Consider the following 14,084-nt stretch of genomic DNA (forward strand, 5'->3'; position numbering starts at 1 on the left):
AGGAGAAAAAAATAGTTCCTAAATTAATATTTCAAGTTTTTAATCTTTATCCCAAAGAGTGTCTGATTCCTCACAACATGGGTAGCATACTCAAATTTAAAACAAAATAGAGCCAGAAACAAAATTACAGGTAGAAAATAATGCAAAAGTGTGAAGAAAAATGGGTCCCATGGTTTCATAAATTTATGTAAAGGTGACAGGAAAAAGCCATCTGTGTCTTTTCTATAAACTCAAGCTTACAGGTTCAAAGTAAGGGAAGTAGAATGAGGCTTGGTAGGAAGTGAATATCCCCAGTATTGTCAAGTTCGCAAATTGCAGGGTTAGTTGTTATCTTTTTAAATATCTATCTCATTAGTTTAATGAATACTATATAGTAAATGTCCTTTGAATACTTTCTAAATTGAGTTTTTCCCCATGGAAATTTCAATAGTGCCTTTCCTGGTATACATCTTAGTGAAGGACAAGGGCAATTTTTTAAAAAATTACTCTTTCATAAGTTCTGACATGAGTATAATGTATTTATATTATATTCAGCTCACCTCCCAAATCCCTCTTCTCCTAACACCTTGTTTTTTGTTTTCATAATCCACTGTGTCCAGCTAGTACTATCCATAGGTGAGTGAGCATTGAGCTCCACCCATTAGAGACAGCACAGCATACCATGGCCTGACAACTTTAAAATATAACCAAGTAATGTCTCTTAAAGAAGTACGTTTTAAAGTGTGCCAGGAGGCCTTCCATTCTGCATTAACTTGAAGTTTAACTCGTGTTTGAAGCCTTTATATTAACATCATCTAGACTGGGACTAGAGAGCCAAAAAATGTTAAGACCCAAAAGTCACACCATCATTTGCCCACAGTCAGCCTAGCATCGCACCTTCAAGGCTTTGTTTAGGGATGGTTGCTTTTAAATCCATTCATAGAATGGATAAGATGCATTCTAGTAATTCTCTATCTCCTCCTATATGCATGTGGTAAATAAGATTCATAGGAAGGCAAGGTGATAAATACTTTTGATAATATGTAAGATATTAATCTATGCTATAGTTTTTAATAATGAATTAAAATCAGATTATTATGCTATAATCAGAAGCCAGTTGGTGACTTAGTTGACATTCTCTTTAAGACATTAACAATTTAATAACCAAAAAAATACAAGAATCCTCCTTGATCCCCCTTCATCACTGTGAAGACATACCAAAGGCACTAGCTCAGAACACTCTCAGAATGCAGGACACAGAACTATTCTATTGTACAACACGTAGACTGTGTTTGCAAAATTTCCTATGTAGAAGCTATATATTTGAGAATCTCTGAGCTATTCATATAGGAAACATGACTTAAGAAACAGTTTACTCTCATAGAATATCAGTCAGCCATAGCCAGAGTCTCGTGTTTGGAGTTATAGGTGTGAATTCTGTCACCTTATCTTTACTGAAACCCATTATCTGAGATGAAGCATCTTAATGGAAGAACGACTTGAATTTCTGGCTTCATTCCTTCCTTCCTTCTTTCCTTACTTCTGGCTTACTACTGTGGCTTGCTAGAACGTGATGGTGCAGAACACACAGGAGAACAAGGCTATGTCCTTCTACTGATCAGAAAAGAGACCAAGACAAAAGGGCTCCTCAAAGTATGCTTTTTAAAGGTCTGCCCGATAGGGCCTCTTGCTGTAGTAGGACCACACCATGGACTACCTCCCCAAATCACTGTCATCTTGTAAGCACATCTCCAATATATGGGCTGTTAGGGAACCTAACATCATCATCCCCTTCCTCCTCCCTCTTCCTCTTCCTCCTTCTCCTCCTCCTCCTCCTTCTCCTCCTCCTCCTCCTCCTCCTCCTCCTCCTCCTCCTCCTCCTCTTCTTCTTCTTCTTCTTCTTCTTCTTCTTCTTCTTCTTCTTCATTTCTTGAAATAATGGTGCTTACCTTTGGGTAGTATATATTTTCCTCAATTTTTTTATTTGTTCTGAAAACACATTTATTATTTTTTGGCTTTCTGTTTTGTTGAATGCTTTCTGCATTGACTTGTCCTATGACTGCTTTCCTAGGACTGCTATCTGCTCTCTTCTTTCACTGTAACCCTAACCCTCATAGCTCTCACATGTAGGGGACTTTCTTAAAATAGTGACATTGCTAACAGTATTTATGACTTTGGCCATTTTTTAAGTTCCTTTTAATATCCCAAAGTCTTTATGAATCCTTTCAAGATCATTTCAATCTATTTTTACTACCAAGGTTTTTTTATAACCCTTCTTAGGTTGTACTTAATTTTGACTTGCTTATTAGTATGATTTGTATCAGGATTCTTTTATGAATCTTTTATTGATCCTGCAAATGGTTTCCATAAACTATTTTTTCTGCCTGGACTCTTCTTGTTTCTAAAATAATCCTGCCTACAAGTTTTCAAAGACACATCAGCTGGCATATACTCCAAAAAGTCTTTAATAGTCAATACTGTCAACATCATAATAGTGCTTACCTTTGGGTTTTGAAAGGAGGTTTTCCTTTTTCCTCAGTATTTTTTTTTTCTGAAACCACATCCCCTCCCCCCTCCTACTTTGTGCATCAAGTAATTCTCTCATATCTTTTTTAGGACTGGTTAACTAGTCTCTTCTTTCACTCTACCCTACTCCTATGTGTATCTTGGGCTCACAGTTGATTCATAGAAGGTTATTAATATCATTACATTTAATGTACTATAGTATAATAGACTTTAGACTTATCTTAATTTCCCAAGAAATTATTTATTTCAGTTAGTTAAAATCGTTTAATATTACCCTTAAGTTTTTGGAATCACATTTTTATGTAGAAGATAATCTTGGCCCTCATGAGCTGTAGTGGATTTGACTTTATTAATCAAATAAAGTTATTGTTACTATTAGGCACTTGCTGTTCACAGTCTTGGACTGATAGATAGGCCAGTGTCTGACCAGATTATTTTCTTTTCCCTTACTCTGTTAAGCTCATTACTCCATCAGCCATTATTCTTGCCATATGGTGAAAAAAAGCTATGGGAAATCCATGAAAACATTTTCTGTATAAATTTCTGTAACGCCTAAGCATAAAGGTTGAGATACTTGGAGGAAACTATGCAGAAAGAGGTACACCCTGTCATTGGAAATGGCCTTGGCTTCTCTCTACCCTCTCGGTAGTGGGTGTGAACAAGTTACTGTTTTCTCCTCAGTACAGACAATGAACATATTAGCCTCAATCAGGAAATAGTTACACATGTAGGGAACTAATTTCCTTTAACTTCACTTTTGCCTCTCTACTATTTTGTCCTTATAGTAAAAAATCACCTCTATCTTCATAGTTACCCATATCAAAGCTCGGAATTACCCTCAGGTTCAGGCCTGACTCTCAATGCACCTTCCAGAATACATCATTGCATCTCATCACCACTGTCTGCCTTCGTTGCTGTCCTTTATCCAGAGTGCAGCCATCTCATTCAATATCTCTCAGATAATGCCTAGCACCTGACCTCAATTCTACTTTCACTGACCTCAATTCTCCCTTATTCTGTAATCCATCATTTAAAATGTAACTAATATAATTTTCTGTTTGTGCTAGAGATAGACTGAGATTTTTGCATACCAGGAAAGCTTTGTACAGCCCTCGATTCTTTTCTGACACACTTACATGTTGCTATTGTATTAAAGCATCTCCTACCTCGTGGTCAACTAAGAACATTTATAGCATTCAAGACTGTCAACACTTTGTTCACCACATCTTCCTGGGTGCCTTTGCTGTGTAGTGTGCTGTCTATAATCTAGCCCACTCTAATTAATTGGCTCTTTGTGTTTTCTTTGGTGGAAAAAAACCTCACTAACCTTCCAGTCTTAGACTTCACCTTATCCTGAATCCCACAAACTAAATTGCTTATAACAGTCTCATTTCCTTTCAAGACTTTATTGTTATGTTTGGTTGCTTTTCTACTGCTGTGGCAAAACTCCTAGGCCAAGACAACCTAGAAAAAAAGCCTTTAATTTGGAGGCTCATGTTTCCTGGGCACTGGAGTCCATGACTGTCAGGGCAGGGAGCATGGCAGCAGCAGGCTGGCACGCATAGTGCTGGAGCAGCAGCTGAGAACTTATATCTGATCCAACAGCATAAGGTGGGGGAGGGAGAGGGGGAAAGAGAGAGACACACAGAGACACAGAGAGAGGGAGAGAGAGAGAGAGAGAGAGAGAAGAGAAGAGGAGAGGAGAGGAGAGGAGAGGAGAGGAGAGAGAAATGAGATAGTGTGTGCTTTTGAAACCTCAGTCTGTATCCAGTGACACACCTCCAGGAGACCATGCCCCCAAACGTTTTCTAACAGTTCCACCAACTTGGGCTGAAACATTCAAATATATAAACCTATGGAGGTCACTTTCATTCAAACCACCCCATGATACAGTGGTAAAACCCTTCACTTTCTAATTAGCGACTTTGTCCGTAATTGATTTTAAGAGAGGACATTATTTTTTTTTTTTTTTTCTATTCCTGGAGTCCTAGTGCCTGGCCTCATAGGTGGTTAATTAAAATTTATTGGTGAAATGAATGTCCATGCATATTTTTGAAATTATAGTACTATGTTTTGAATGATAAAAGTAAAATGTTAAGGGAAGGCTGCCTGCAGCTCTGTTTTGTCTCCTGGGGTAGTTAAGCAAGGACTCACTAATTCCAATGTGGAGAACTTAGCTTGTCATTTTTCATGTCCATCCTTCAATGTATTAAGTTATGGTCCTATTTGCGCCAGGCCTCAGAGAATTAGCAGTGCAGAAGGGAAGCAGCATGCCTGCTCATGATATCTGTACAGGTGGCAGGGGACATGAGCTTTAAGTAAAGTAATAATTAAGCTACAATTGTGGTGAAATCGTCCTGAAAAGGCAGGCCTGATGTTCCTGTGGAGTAGGGGTTCTCCTCTGCCAGATTTCTCTTTGAGGAGGAGCAGTTTGCCTCTATGGAGACTCCACTGTCATATTTTGGGAGGAGACAGGGGTGTTACATCAAGGTGGGATATGATGGGTCCACACACAGACTTATTCAAGTGAAAATCTAAATAATGCTGGGACCTAGGAACTGTGCTCTAGAACTGACACCTAAGCAAATAAACACATTTACAAAAAGAGTGAGAACATAAAGACAGAGGAAAGAGTGTGCAAAGCTATGATGGGAGGGAGCTTCTCTTTTAGTGTCCACAGGAGTGGCAGTGTACAGCCTTTGAGCAGAGGATGCAAGATGCCATTGGAGGAAAAAGCTGAAACATAATTATGTAAATCTTTTGTAGGTCACTGGTAGTCGGAGTATTGTTGAATCTATGATCTCGAAATAAAAGACAGGTAGAGCTGGAAGTACTTTTAGTACTTTACCTGCATGGTATTTGAAGGCAAAGACTCATATTGGCACCAGTGTGCCAGCTTGTCATTGTTTGAAAGTACTCTGCTTACAAGAAGAAGGATCAAAATGGAGGTGTAGGGCTTCACTCAGGGTTTGAGATGAAAAGCAAAGAACCTGTACTCCTTGGGGAAACCCGTACCAAAACTGCTATGGCAACCCAATTCCCCTTTCAGGTAAAACCTGAATGAATCTTTAAAAGAGACTTTGGTATTTTTCATTTAGAAAAAAAAAATGTCCTTAAATAAAATATAGTGGGTGTATATTATTTAGTAATTGAGTGCTCTTGCTCTTGGTTTTGGTTTTGGTTTGGTTTTTTTTTTTCCAATTTTGGGTACTGTTGCTAAGTTCTTGGGGGGAAGTGCAGTGTATTGAAGGACACGTTTCACAGCACAGGACTGAGCTCGTTGATCAGAATTAGAAACAAGCTCGCCGTCCGTGTGCAGTGTCCTGTGGTTTATGTCAGATACTCAACTGTCTCTCTTCTCCTGAAGCACCAGCAGCCGGAGCCGAGTATCTAGAGCAGCCCTCACGAGGTGACTTCTCAAAGCACTGGAAGGAGGAGACTCTGCAAGTGATTGCTGAGGCGGCGCATGCGCACGAAGATAAAGGTCCAGAGACAGTTCTGCAGTCGGTAAGCGCTTTCCTCCTGGCTCTCGGAACATGCCCATGTACAGCGTTCCCACAGTGTCACAGGGAAGCACCCCGTGGAGGAGTCAGGGCACACTGTGGCTGTGCCCTGAACATGATCTGGAAGCGTGGGCTGTCATTTCCTCAGCTTATGATTTTAAATAAAATTCTCTCTTAAGTTTCTGTTTTTCTGTCAGCCAACTAAGTCTGACCCAAAGATCACAGACTGAATTGTTCCATCGACTTGGAATTTAAAGAAAAGCATAAAGTTCAACACTGTTTCTCCTGTTCCCCTCTCTCCCTGGGTCTGTGAATTGTCAATTACTAGAATAATTGGGACATTAAGAGACAGTTGTCAGTGTTCCGTGCGAGGCATTTAGCGATATAAGTGAGAGAATTATTAGAAAATAAATACGACGTGCAGTTGCGCCTGTCCTGGGTAGAGACTGTCACTATCATCTTACTGTAGTATATTTTACAGTTTGTTTTATAAGAAAAAATTGGGCAGAGGTGTGGGGTGAAGTCAGCGAGTATGAAGCAGTGAGTTCGGAAAATATATCAGGAGTTTTGTACTACAAAACCATGTTTCCATAGCCCTCCGCCTTTAGTGCGGACTATAATCAGCCCGCGCAGGTCTGGGGAGCTTCTTTAGGATGTGCGGATTGTCTTCTAGGGAAGTAAAGATAAGAGGGTACTTTGGAAATTTACCTGCCATAATGTTGTGCTTTGCAAGTGAATTCAGTCTCCACATTAGCCTGCTAATTTAAGACCTCCATTCACCAAAATTTCCAGCAAGTAACATTCTATAAGCTATGTTGTAATGAACTAAATAGTAACCAGAAATTCTGTTACTTCTAGCTTGAAACTATTGTAGTCTTCTTAATATGAAAAGTAATTTAGATGTGTTCATGTCTATAAATTCTGGAAATGTCTTGGAATCAGTAAATGAATTTTAGACTATCTTCTAACTCTAAAGCTTTTCTTGAAAAATACTTTGTTTCATGAGTCTGAAAACTGCTCTTGAGGGTGGTGGGACCAGGAGAACATGCGGAATAAGGATGGACAATAGGTACAGGGAGAGTACTTTTACATTATAAAACTTTTACTTGAGGTCTGAGCTGGGCTCAGAAAGCCAAAACTATAATTTAGTGTAATGTGGAGTTGTATTTCATTTTATTTCATCTAGCTATGAATAGTTCAACCCCCATGGTCATCACATAAATTTACATGACTTAGATTTGTTGGTGTAGGTATCATCTTACAAATTAGCCGTGTACTGCCTCTTACCTTCTTGAGAAGGGAAGAGAGGAGAGAGAGACTGTGATGGGAATGCTAAGGGATGTCCTTGTCTCCTGAAATAACATCCTCACTTCTGCTACAGAGTTGTAAGCTTTGCTGAGTGGCTTGTGGCTCCTAGTGTCAGAATCACTGCATAGGAGTCTGGCAGTCACTTCTTGTTATAGTGTCACATTTATACCTAGCATATATTTAAGAAACTGCAGTGAAAGTTTTCAGACTTCAGATAGGTATTTCTGTGACTTTTGTGCATGGATTTCACTTCTTACTAGAAATACAATCTTGAGTAAGCTTTTTACTTGAGCTTCAGTTTTCTTTCTTTCTGCAAAATTGAAGTGACCCTGAGGTTAATGCAGATGATTTTCTCTATTTTTGGTTTTCGTTTTTTCCTTTTGATAGCAGATGTCAGGGAGCTGGTTCCTTCCTGTCAGCCCTAGGCCTCTCACAAATACACAGCACTTTAAGGTCAACAGTAGAGTCAGGACTCCCAGTAAAACTTAATCACAGAAGCTACCCACAGTCTCCAGATGTCTGGGCAGCTTGCTTTTCTAGAGAATATCGTTAATTTCTAATTGAACATTTTAGAATATTTCAGAGTATAAAAATCAGATCGCTAAAAAGAAACATTACGCCTGGTTTTAGTTGCTGGGCAGTGGATGGTCACTGTTAACTTTGCTGTTTTTCTTTCTTTTCACTTTTAAGTAAAGTTAGAGATGTGTTGTAGAGTTGAATTAGTGGAGTATGTAGTTTTATGTTGTAATAGGGTACGTGTTTTTCCACCTGGCTCAAACTCCCAGAATAATAACTCATGAGACTCAAAATATATTTACAAATAGCTCAGCCATATAGCTAGAATCTTCTGTGATTAGCACATAACTTAAAATAACCCATTTATACTAATCTACATTCTGCCATGTGGTTGATTACCACTGCTCAGGTACCATGCATCAATCCTCCTCAAATTTTCCTGGATGAATTACTATACCTGGCTCTATCCCAGAATCCTTTCTGCCTGCAGGATGTCCCACCTTCTAGCCTAAATTCCTATAGGCCTTAGGTTTTTAAATTTGCAGGCCATGCAAGCATACAATACACAAGATATTCTCTCTATAGTATGTCTTGCCTTTCTTTTATTCTTCTAGGCATACAAGACATCTTCTCATGTTACCAACTCAATAAAAAAAAACTGCTGAAAGTCCTTCCACTCAATAATTGAATCTTTACATAATTATCCAATTCCATTGGATAGATAGATAGATGATAGATAGATAGATAGATAGATAGATTGCTCTGTAAATGTAAGAACTTTAGACACTTTATATCTGGAATATAAATAAACATACATACAAACACACACAAACATTTTTATAAGAAAAAAAATGTTTCTACCTATTTACATGTTTTCTTAGAAGAGATGTCTTGAATTTATGCATTAGAATAAACAGGGTTATCTAAGTGCCCTGCTGTCATAAAAGTGACACCTGATGTTTAAAAAAAAAACTCCAAAGCAAAAATATACTTATTAACTCTACAGTCCTTTCAGTTTTACTGAAAGAAAGAAAACGGGAATTTGAAAAAGTTTACTCTGGATTGTATTTCTATTCAGACGTAAAATCTGTAGCTCTGTGACTTTCTCACTCCCTTCTATGAGAACATTTTTATAAAAAACCATACTCCAAGTAATTTTTAAAGCTATTTTAATTATTTCTATCATGGTAACTGAGTACCGTCCTAATTTTGTAGCTTTTGTTTAATTTTTGTTAATTGTTCACTGTGTTTGAAATAATACAAAAATTATTTTACTTTAGTGCACCCTCAGCTACTTTATATGAAAAACATTCTGAATGATTTTGGGTTGTTTTGTGCAGTTTCATCCAGCATTTCTCAGTATCAACATTATGCTTTTAAAACTTAACAGTAGCAAAAGGCTTGTTTTTGTTAACTCAAGTCCCCCGTACCCCTGGGGGCCATGTAGCTATTTTCTTGAAGTTTATATTTTCTGATTTTTAAAAAGATTCGTGTCATTTCTAATTATATGCGTGTGAGTCTCTGTATGTGGGTTTGTGCACATGTGAGTGCAAGTGCCCACTGAGTCCAGGAAAAGGACATTGGGTCCCTTTGAACTGGAGGTAACGGTTATTGCGAGATGCTTGATACAAGAGTGCTGAGAACTGAACTCAGTTTCTCTGCAAGCCAGTGTGTGCTCTTTATTACTGAGTCGTTCCCCAGCCCCCTTCTCTGTCTTTAAATAATACCATTTTACATAGGTTTTCTATTAAGAAACTCATTGCTGAAGTCCCACCATGGAATCATATCTTACTGGCTCACTTTCACTTTTGTGAGTGGAGCCCTGGCATCAGCTCTCAAATGCCACAAGCATTACCAATTCATGGCTGCAAGAAAACTCATCTCTATAAAATATGTGTGATATTAAGATTGATTTAAAATCATGCCAGTATACATTGTTTAAAGTAATTTAGTAAAAATAAAGCAATAATTTTGGCAATATCTGCCATTTATAACACCTTCTAAAATACAAGATACTTAAATATTCACTCACGGTCACAGCAACAGTGTAGGGTAGGTATTTCCTTTAGAGATGATAAAAGTTATAGAGCCTGAATGTGTTGTAGAAATATGAGACCTGATAGGCTGTGGCCATATGGTGGGGGAGGCGTTACCCTTCTGTCACAGACCTAGGGGAGGGTAATAGGGTGAAAGAGGGAGGGAGGGAGGAACGGGAGGATACAAGTGAAGGCACAACAATTGAGATGTAATCTGAATAAATTTAAAAACTTAAAAAAATAAAGAAAGAAATAACACTTTAAAAAGTAACATTTCTTTTAAAAGAAATGCTATTCTTGACGATTACTTGTGTTTTTATTGTTAAAGTCTATTTGAACATGCAGCTCTATAATGGAAGAAAATGTTTACAACATTGAAATTCACTTCTATCTCAAATAGACATAAAAACTGGTCATTGTTCTTATTCGTGTTTCATATTAGAACTTATGTTTGTTTACTTTTGCTTAAAGTTCTGGTGTAAATTACAATGACTGAAGCAAGCTGCCTGAATACTTTTCAGCACTTTGACATCTGCTGATTGGGAAATAGAGGATGTACAAGTTATGAATCTGTTATTAAACAGGACTGTGTGAAAGCTTTACCCTTGCAAACAGCTGAGTTTAGTGTACGTCATAATACTATTTTCAAAGAAATAGCAAAATAGGCTTTTTTGAGTAACTAGACTGCTTGCTTTAAATACTACTGCTAAATGAAACTGGTCTTTATTATTTTTAAGTACTTTAAGTCTAAAATGCTTTATGAAAAGCTACCTTAAGTATTTGGAATGCAAAGAAAAGGCTATAGTTTTATATTACAATTTGATAAATAAATCTGCCTCTAGTGGTTAGTTTTAAGTTGTTTCATTTTATACTTAGTAAATATAGAGATTATAGATATTATAAAGGTGATTATAAGCCTCTACATGTAGATATTGCTTTCATTGTTATCTTTTCTAATCTGCATACCAATCATTTTCTTCTGCAGAAACTTGAAAATACCACAAGCCATCCACCTTCTAACCAGCAAGTTGTAGAGGTGGAGATTCCTCACATAGGAAAATTTATGATAGAGTCAAAGGCGGGAGGGTATGATGACGAGGTACCTTGGCTGCTTTACTCTGCACGATTTGCACTCACTCTTTGCTAATATGTACAGGCACTTACGGTTTGTTGCTGCATAACACACAGCTTTGCTTCCCATGCTGTGAAGTCTTGTCGGTTACTAACAGAACTTGGGAGTGAAATGTGAATCGAAAGAGGTAAACTTAGAGAAGAGATGAAGAGAATGATTTCCACATCAGACTACTCTCAGGCTGATAGACTATAGTAGGATTAACTTAATTGTATAATATACATTTTACGTTTAAAAATAGCTGATATTTTCTAACCTGTATTATTTATATAATTCATTTTATACTTTGCTCATCATTGCCTACCATCAGAAAGCCCAACAGCAATTCCAAGATGAGCAATAGATATTTTTGCTGCTGTAGACTCAGCCTATAACTGAGAACCTAGCAGTCCTTTCCTTTCCATGGGTATCTCCGTTTTCCTATTTCTTACTTTTGCAGCTACTTAGTTGTTCTGACAACCTTAAGGCATTTTGTTTCTCGTGATAAAGTCTCTTTAATCCAGTCGAAAATGAGATATTTTAGTCCATCAAATTATTACCATTCCTTTTCTGTATTTTCCTCTTCAAACTCTCTAAAATGCTTCCTTTCTGTATTTGAGAGAGGAAAAATTAGTGGAGATGGGGAAAGCTAGGGTGGTTTAAGGGCATAGAGATATGTTGGGTACCATAACTTTTTAGTATTTGTATGTAGATAAGAATTGAATGTGTGTTAAATATTTTTCCAAGTATCTTTGATTCCCGCAAAACGTCTTCCCGAGTTTTAATTGTGATTATATAAAACCATCAAAGTTACAAGGGTGATAAGAGCATAACTAAACCAATTCGTATTTCTGCCAATATCAGAAAGTGTGTCAATTGAAAGACTAGATTTAAGAAAGAGGAACTGACCAGAGGGTTTGCATAAGCAAGCACTGGGTGCTGGAAACATTGCAACCCTCCATGTATAATCCAGAGTCAAACTATGAGTAATAGTTTCAGTGAATCAGAGGAAATGACCATAGGCCCTCACTCTCAGGAAGGCAGCTCCATAGCACCTAATTTCAAATGCAAACAGCCAAGAATGAGCCATTTTTAAAACAGGGCTTAAGTATTGTATACAGCATGAATAGTACTAAATTAAATTGTTCCGTGTTTGCTCTTGGAAATTATTCAAACCAATACATTTTAATAAAAAATACTAGTTTATTATGAAGTACCAGGTTGCTTGTTTTTGGTGTGAGCTAATTTTGGAATTTCTGAAGGAATTGTGATTCCTCGCTTAAACACTGCCTTTGGTGGGAAAGCTTCTGTTACCTGCAGAGCTGTGTGTTTTGATCTTCCTTGTTGGTGTTGTTGCCTAACAGTGCATGTGCCTTGTGGCTCTTTAAGATGAGTTATACGGACAGAAAACTTTACTTACACACATGCAGGCGGCATGGTTGTGTGACGGTCCCTTGCCTGCCGCAGGATCAGGAGTCAAATGGCCTTCTTCAGAAACTCAGTGGTCCTCCTACAAATGTACAAATGTCTATTCACTTATTTCCTAAGAGTTGCTCTTTCTTTTCTTGGAGAAGTGTTAATTTTCTAATTTGTCCAGAAGGGGGTGCCTTCTTACAACTGTTCACTTTGAGAGACTGCTTTTCTGCATACCTCACAGACTGAGCCATCCTGTAAGCCAGCTGCCACTGCACAGATGCCTGAATGGCTCCTTCACTTGTCCATCAGAGAGCATGCTCTCTTATAAATGCACCATTTGATTCCTAAACAGTACATAACAAAGGGCTTTTGAGTTGCATGTCAATAACTCATTTTACTTTGTGTAAAAGTTTTTGGTTTTCTTTCTGTGTTTTACTGTTAACCATTCAGAAACTCTTACTTTTAATTTCTGTGGCAGATCATGATGACACCCAGTATGCAAGGTATTATCATGGCGATAGGTAAATCCAGGAGTGTGTATGACAGGTGTGGCCCTGAAGCAGGGTTCTTTAAGGTACATTTTCAACTTTCTAAAATGTAGTGTCTTACAGAATCTGATCTCTCTAAATTAAGTTCCGTTTTCCTATCTGAATCATGACACCCTGGTGCTCTGGGAGCTGCTTGTGTGTAAGAATCCAAGGTTGTGTTTCTGTTTTAATGCAGATAATTCAAGATAATCAGAACATTTTACATGAGTTAATACATTACTATGTATCTTTTTATTGCCAACAATTTAATCAGGAAGTGAAGAGTATTGGAGATCAGTCCCAGGGACTGTACAATTGCTTCTGGTGATAGCTGATTTTTCTCTTAGAGTTCGGTCCATGGGTCAGTATTGCAATATGCTTCCTTTAATTTCCCTGTTGGACATTAAACCACTTCTTTGATTGTTCCGGAAAATTATTTGTTTATTACCTTTGTTTTTTCTTATTCACTTCTTTTTCCTTTATTCTGAATTTGTAATATTCTAGTCAACAGAAGACCATTGAGTTGATTCTCTGTCACCATTTCACACCTTCCCCACATATATGCGAGTCTTCCAGAGCTTCTACTGTGAAAACGAAAACACCATTTCTGATGTGTTACTTTTTGAGATTTAGCAAAAGATCGTGTGTGTGTGTGTGTGTGCGTGTGTGTGTGTGTGTGTTTCCTTCTTACGGCTTGTAAAACAGTGTCAGTATTAAGAATATCAAGGTCTACTTTTTTGACATTAAAATTCTAAAATGCTCACTTTATTTTCTATACGTTATAATCACCTGTTCTGTTCTTCAAAAGTCAGACCTTCCTGTCAATATTTTTTCAGCCCAGTGTGTAGAACAAACATAGTGTACTAATTTGCCTTCTCAATAAGAATGCTTGAATTTTCTGGAATTAATCGATTTTACTGATATTCCGTAGACTTTTTGAATATCCAACTTGAAGTGTTAAGAGTCAAACTTTCTGACAAACTGGTCCAAGGGCAAATTGATCATTCTCTTAAGATCTGATGCAAAAAGTTAAAAAAAAAAAAGACATAAAGGCCACTAGGAAAAGAAGAGAACAGGCATTTAGATAGATTCTGCTTTGTAGTAATGTTACTGTCTGTGCTTTATGTCTGGCTTAAGCTACAGATATTATTTCCATCCCTTC

The 14,084-nt window shown here is 37.6% G+C and overlaps 1 protein-coding gene across 1 annotated transcript in view; it reads left to right on the forward strand.

Moving 5' to 3' along the window:
• Positions 1-14,084, forward strand: part of Usp25 (ubiquitin specific peptidase 25) — a 108,873-nt gene that overhangs the window by 80,512 nt on the left and 14,277 nt on the right. The window contains exons 18-20 of the mRNA XM_051150149.1: positions 5,873-6,012; positions 10,854-10,967; positions 12,874-12,969. Coding sequence (XP_051006106.1) covers positions 5,873-6,012; positions 10,854-10,967; positions 12,874-12,969 — 350 coding nt within the window. The remainder of the gene's footprint in view (positions 1-5,872; positions 6,013-10,853; positions 10,968-12,873; positions 12,970-14,084) is intronic.

This window comes from Acomys russatus, chromosome 8 (assembly GCF_903995435.1).
Source record: "Acomys russatus chromosome 8, mAcoRus1.1, whole genome shotgun sequence".
NCBI classification, from domain to species: domain Eukaryota; kingdom Metazoa; phylum Chordata; class Mammalia; order Rodentia; family Muridae; genus Acomys; species Acomys russatus.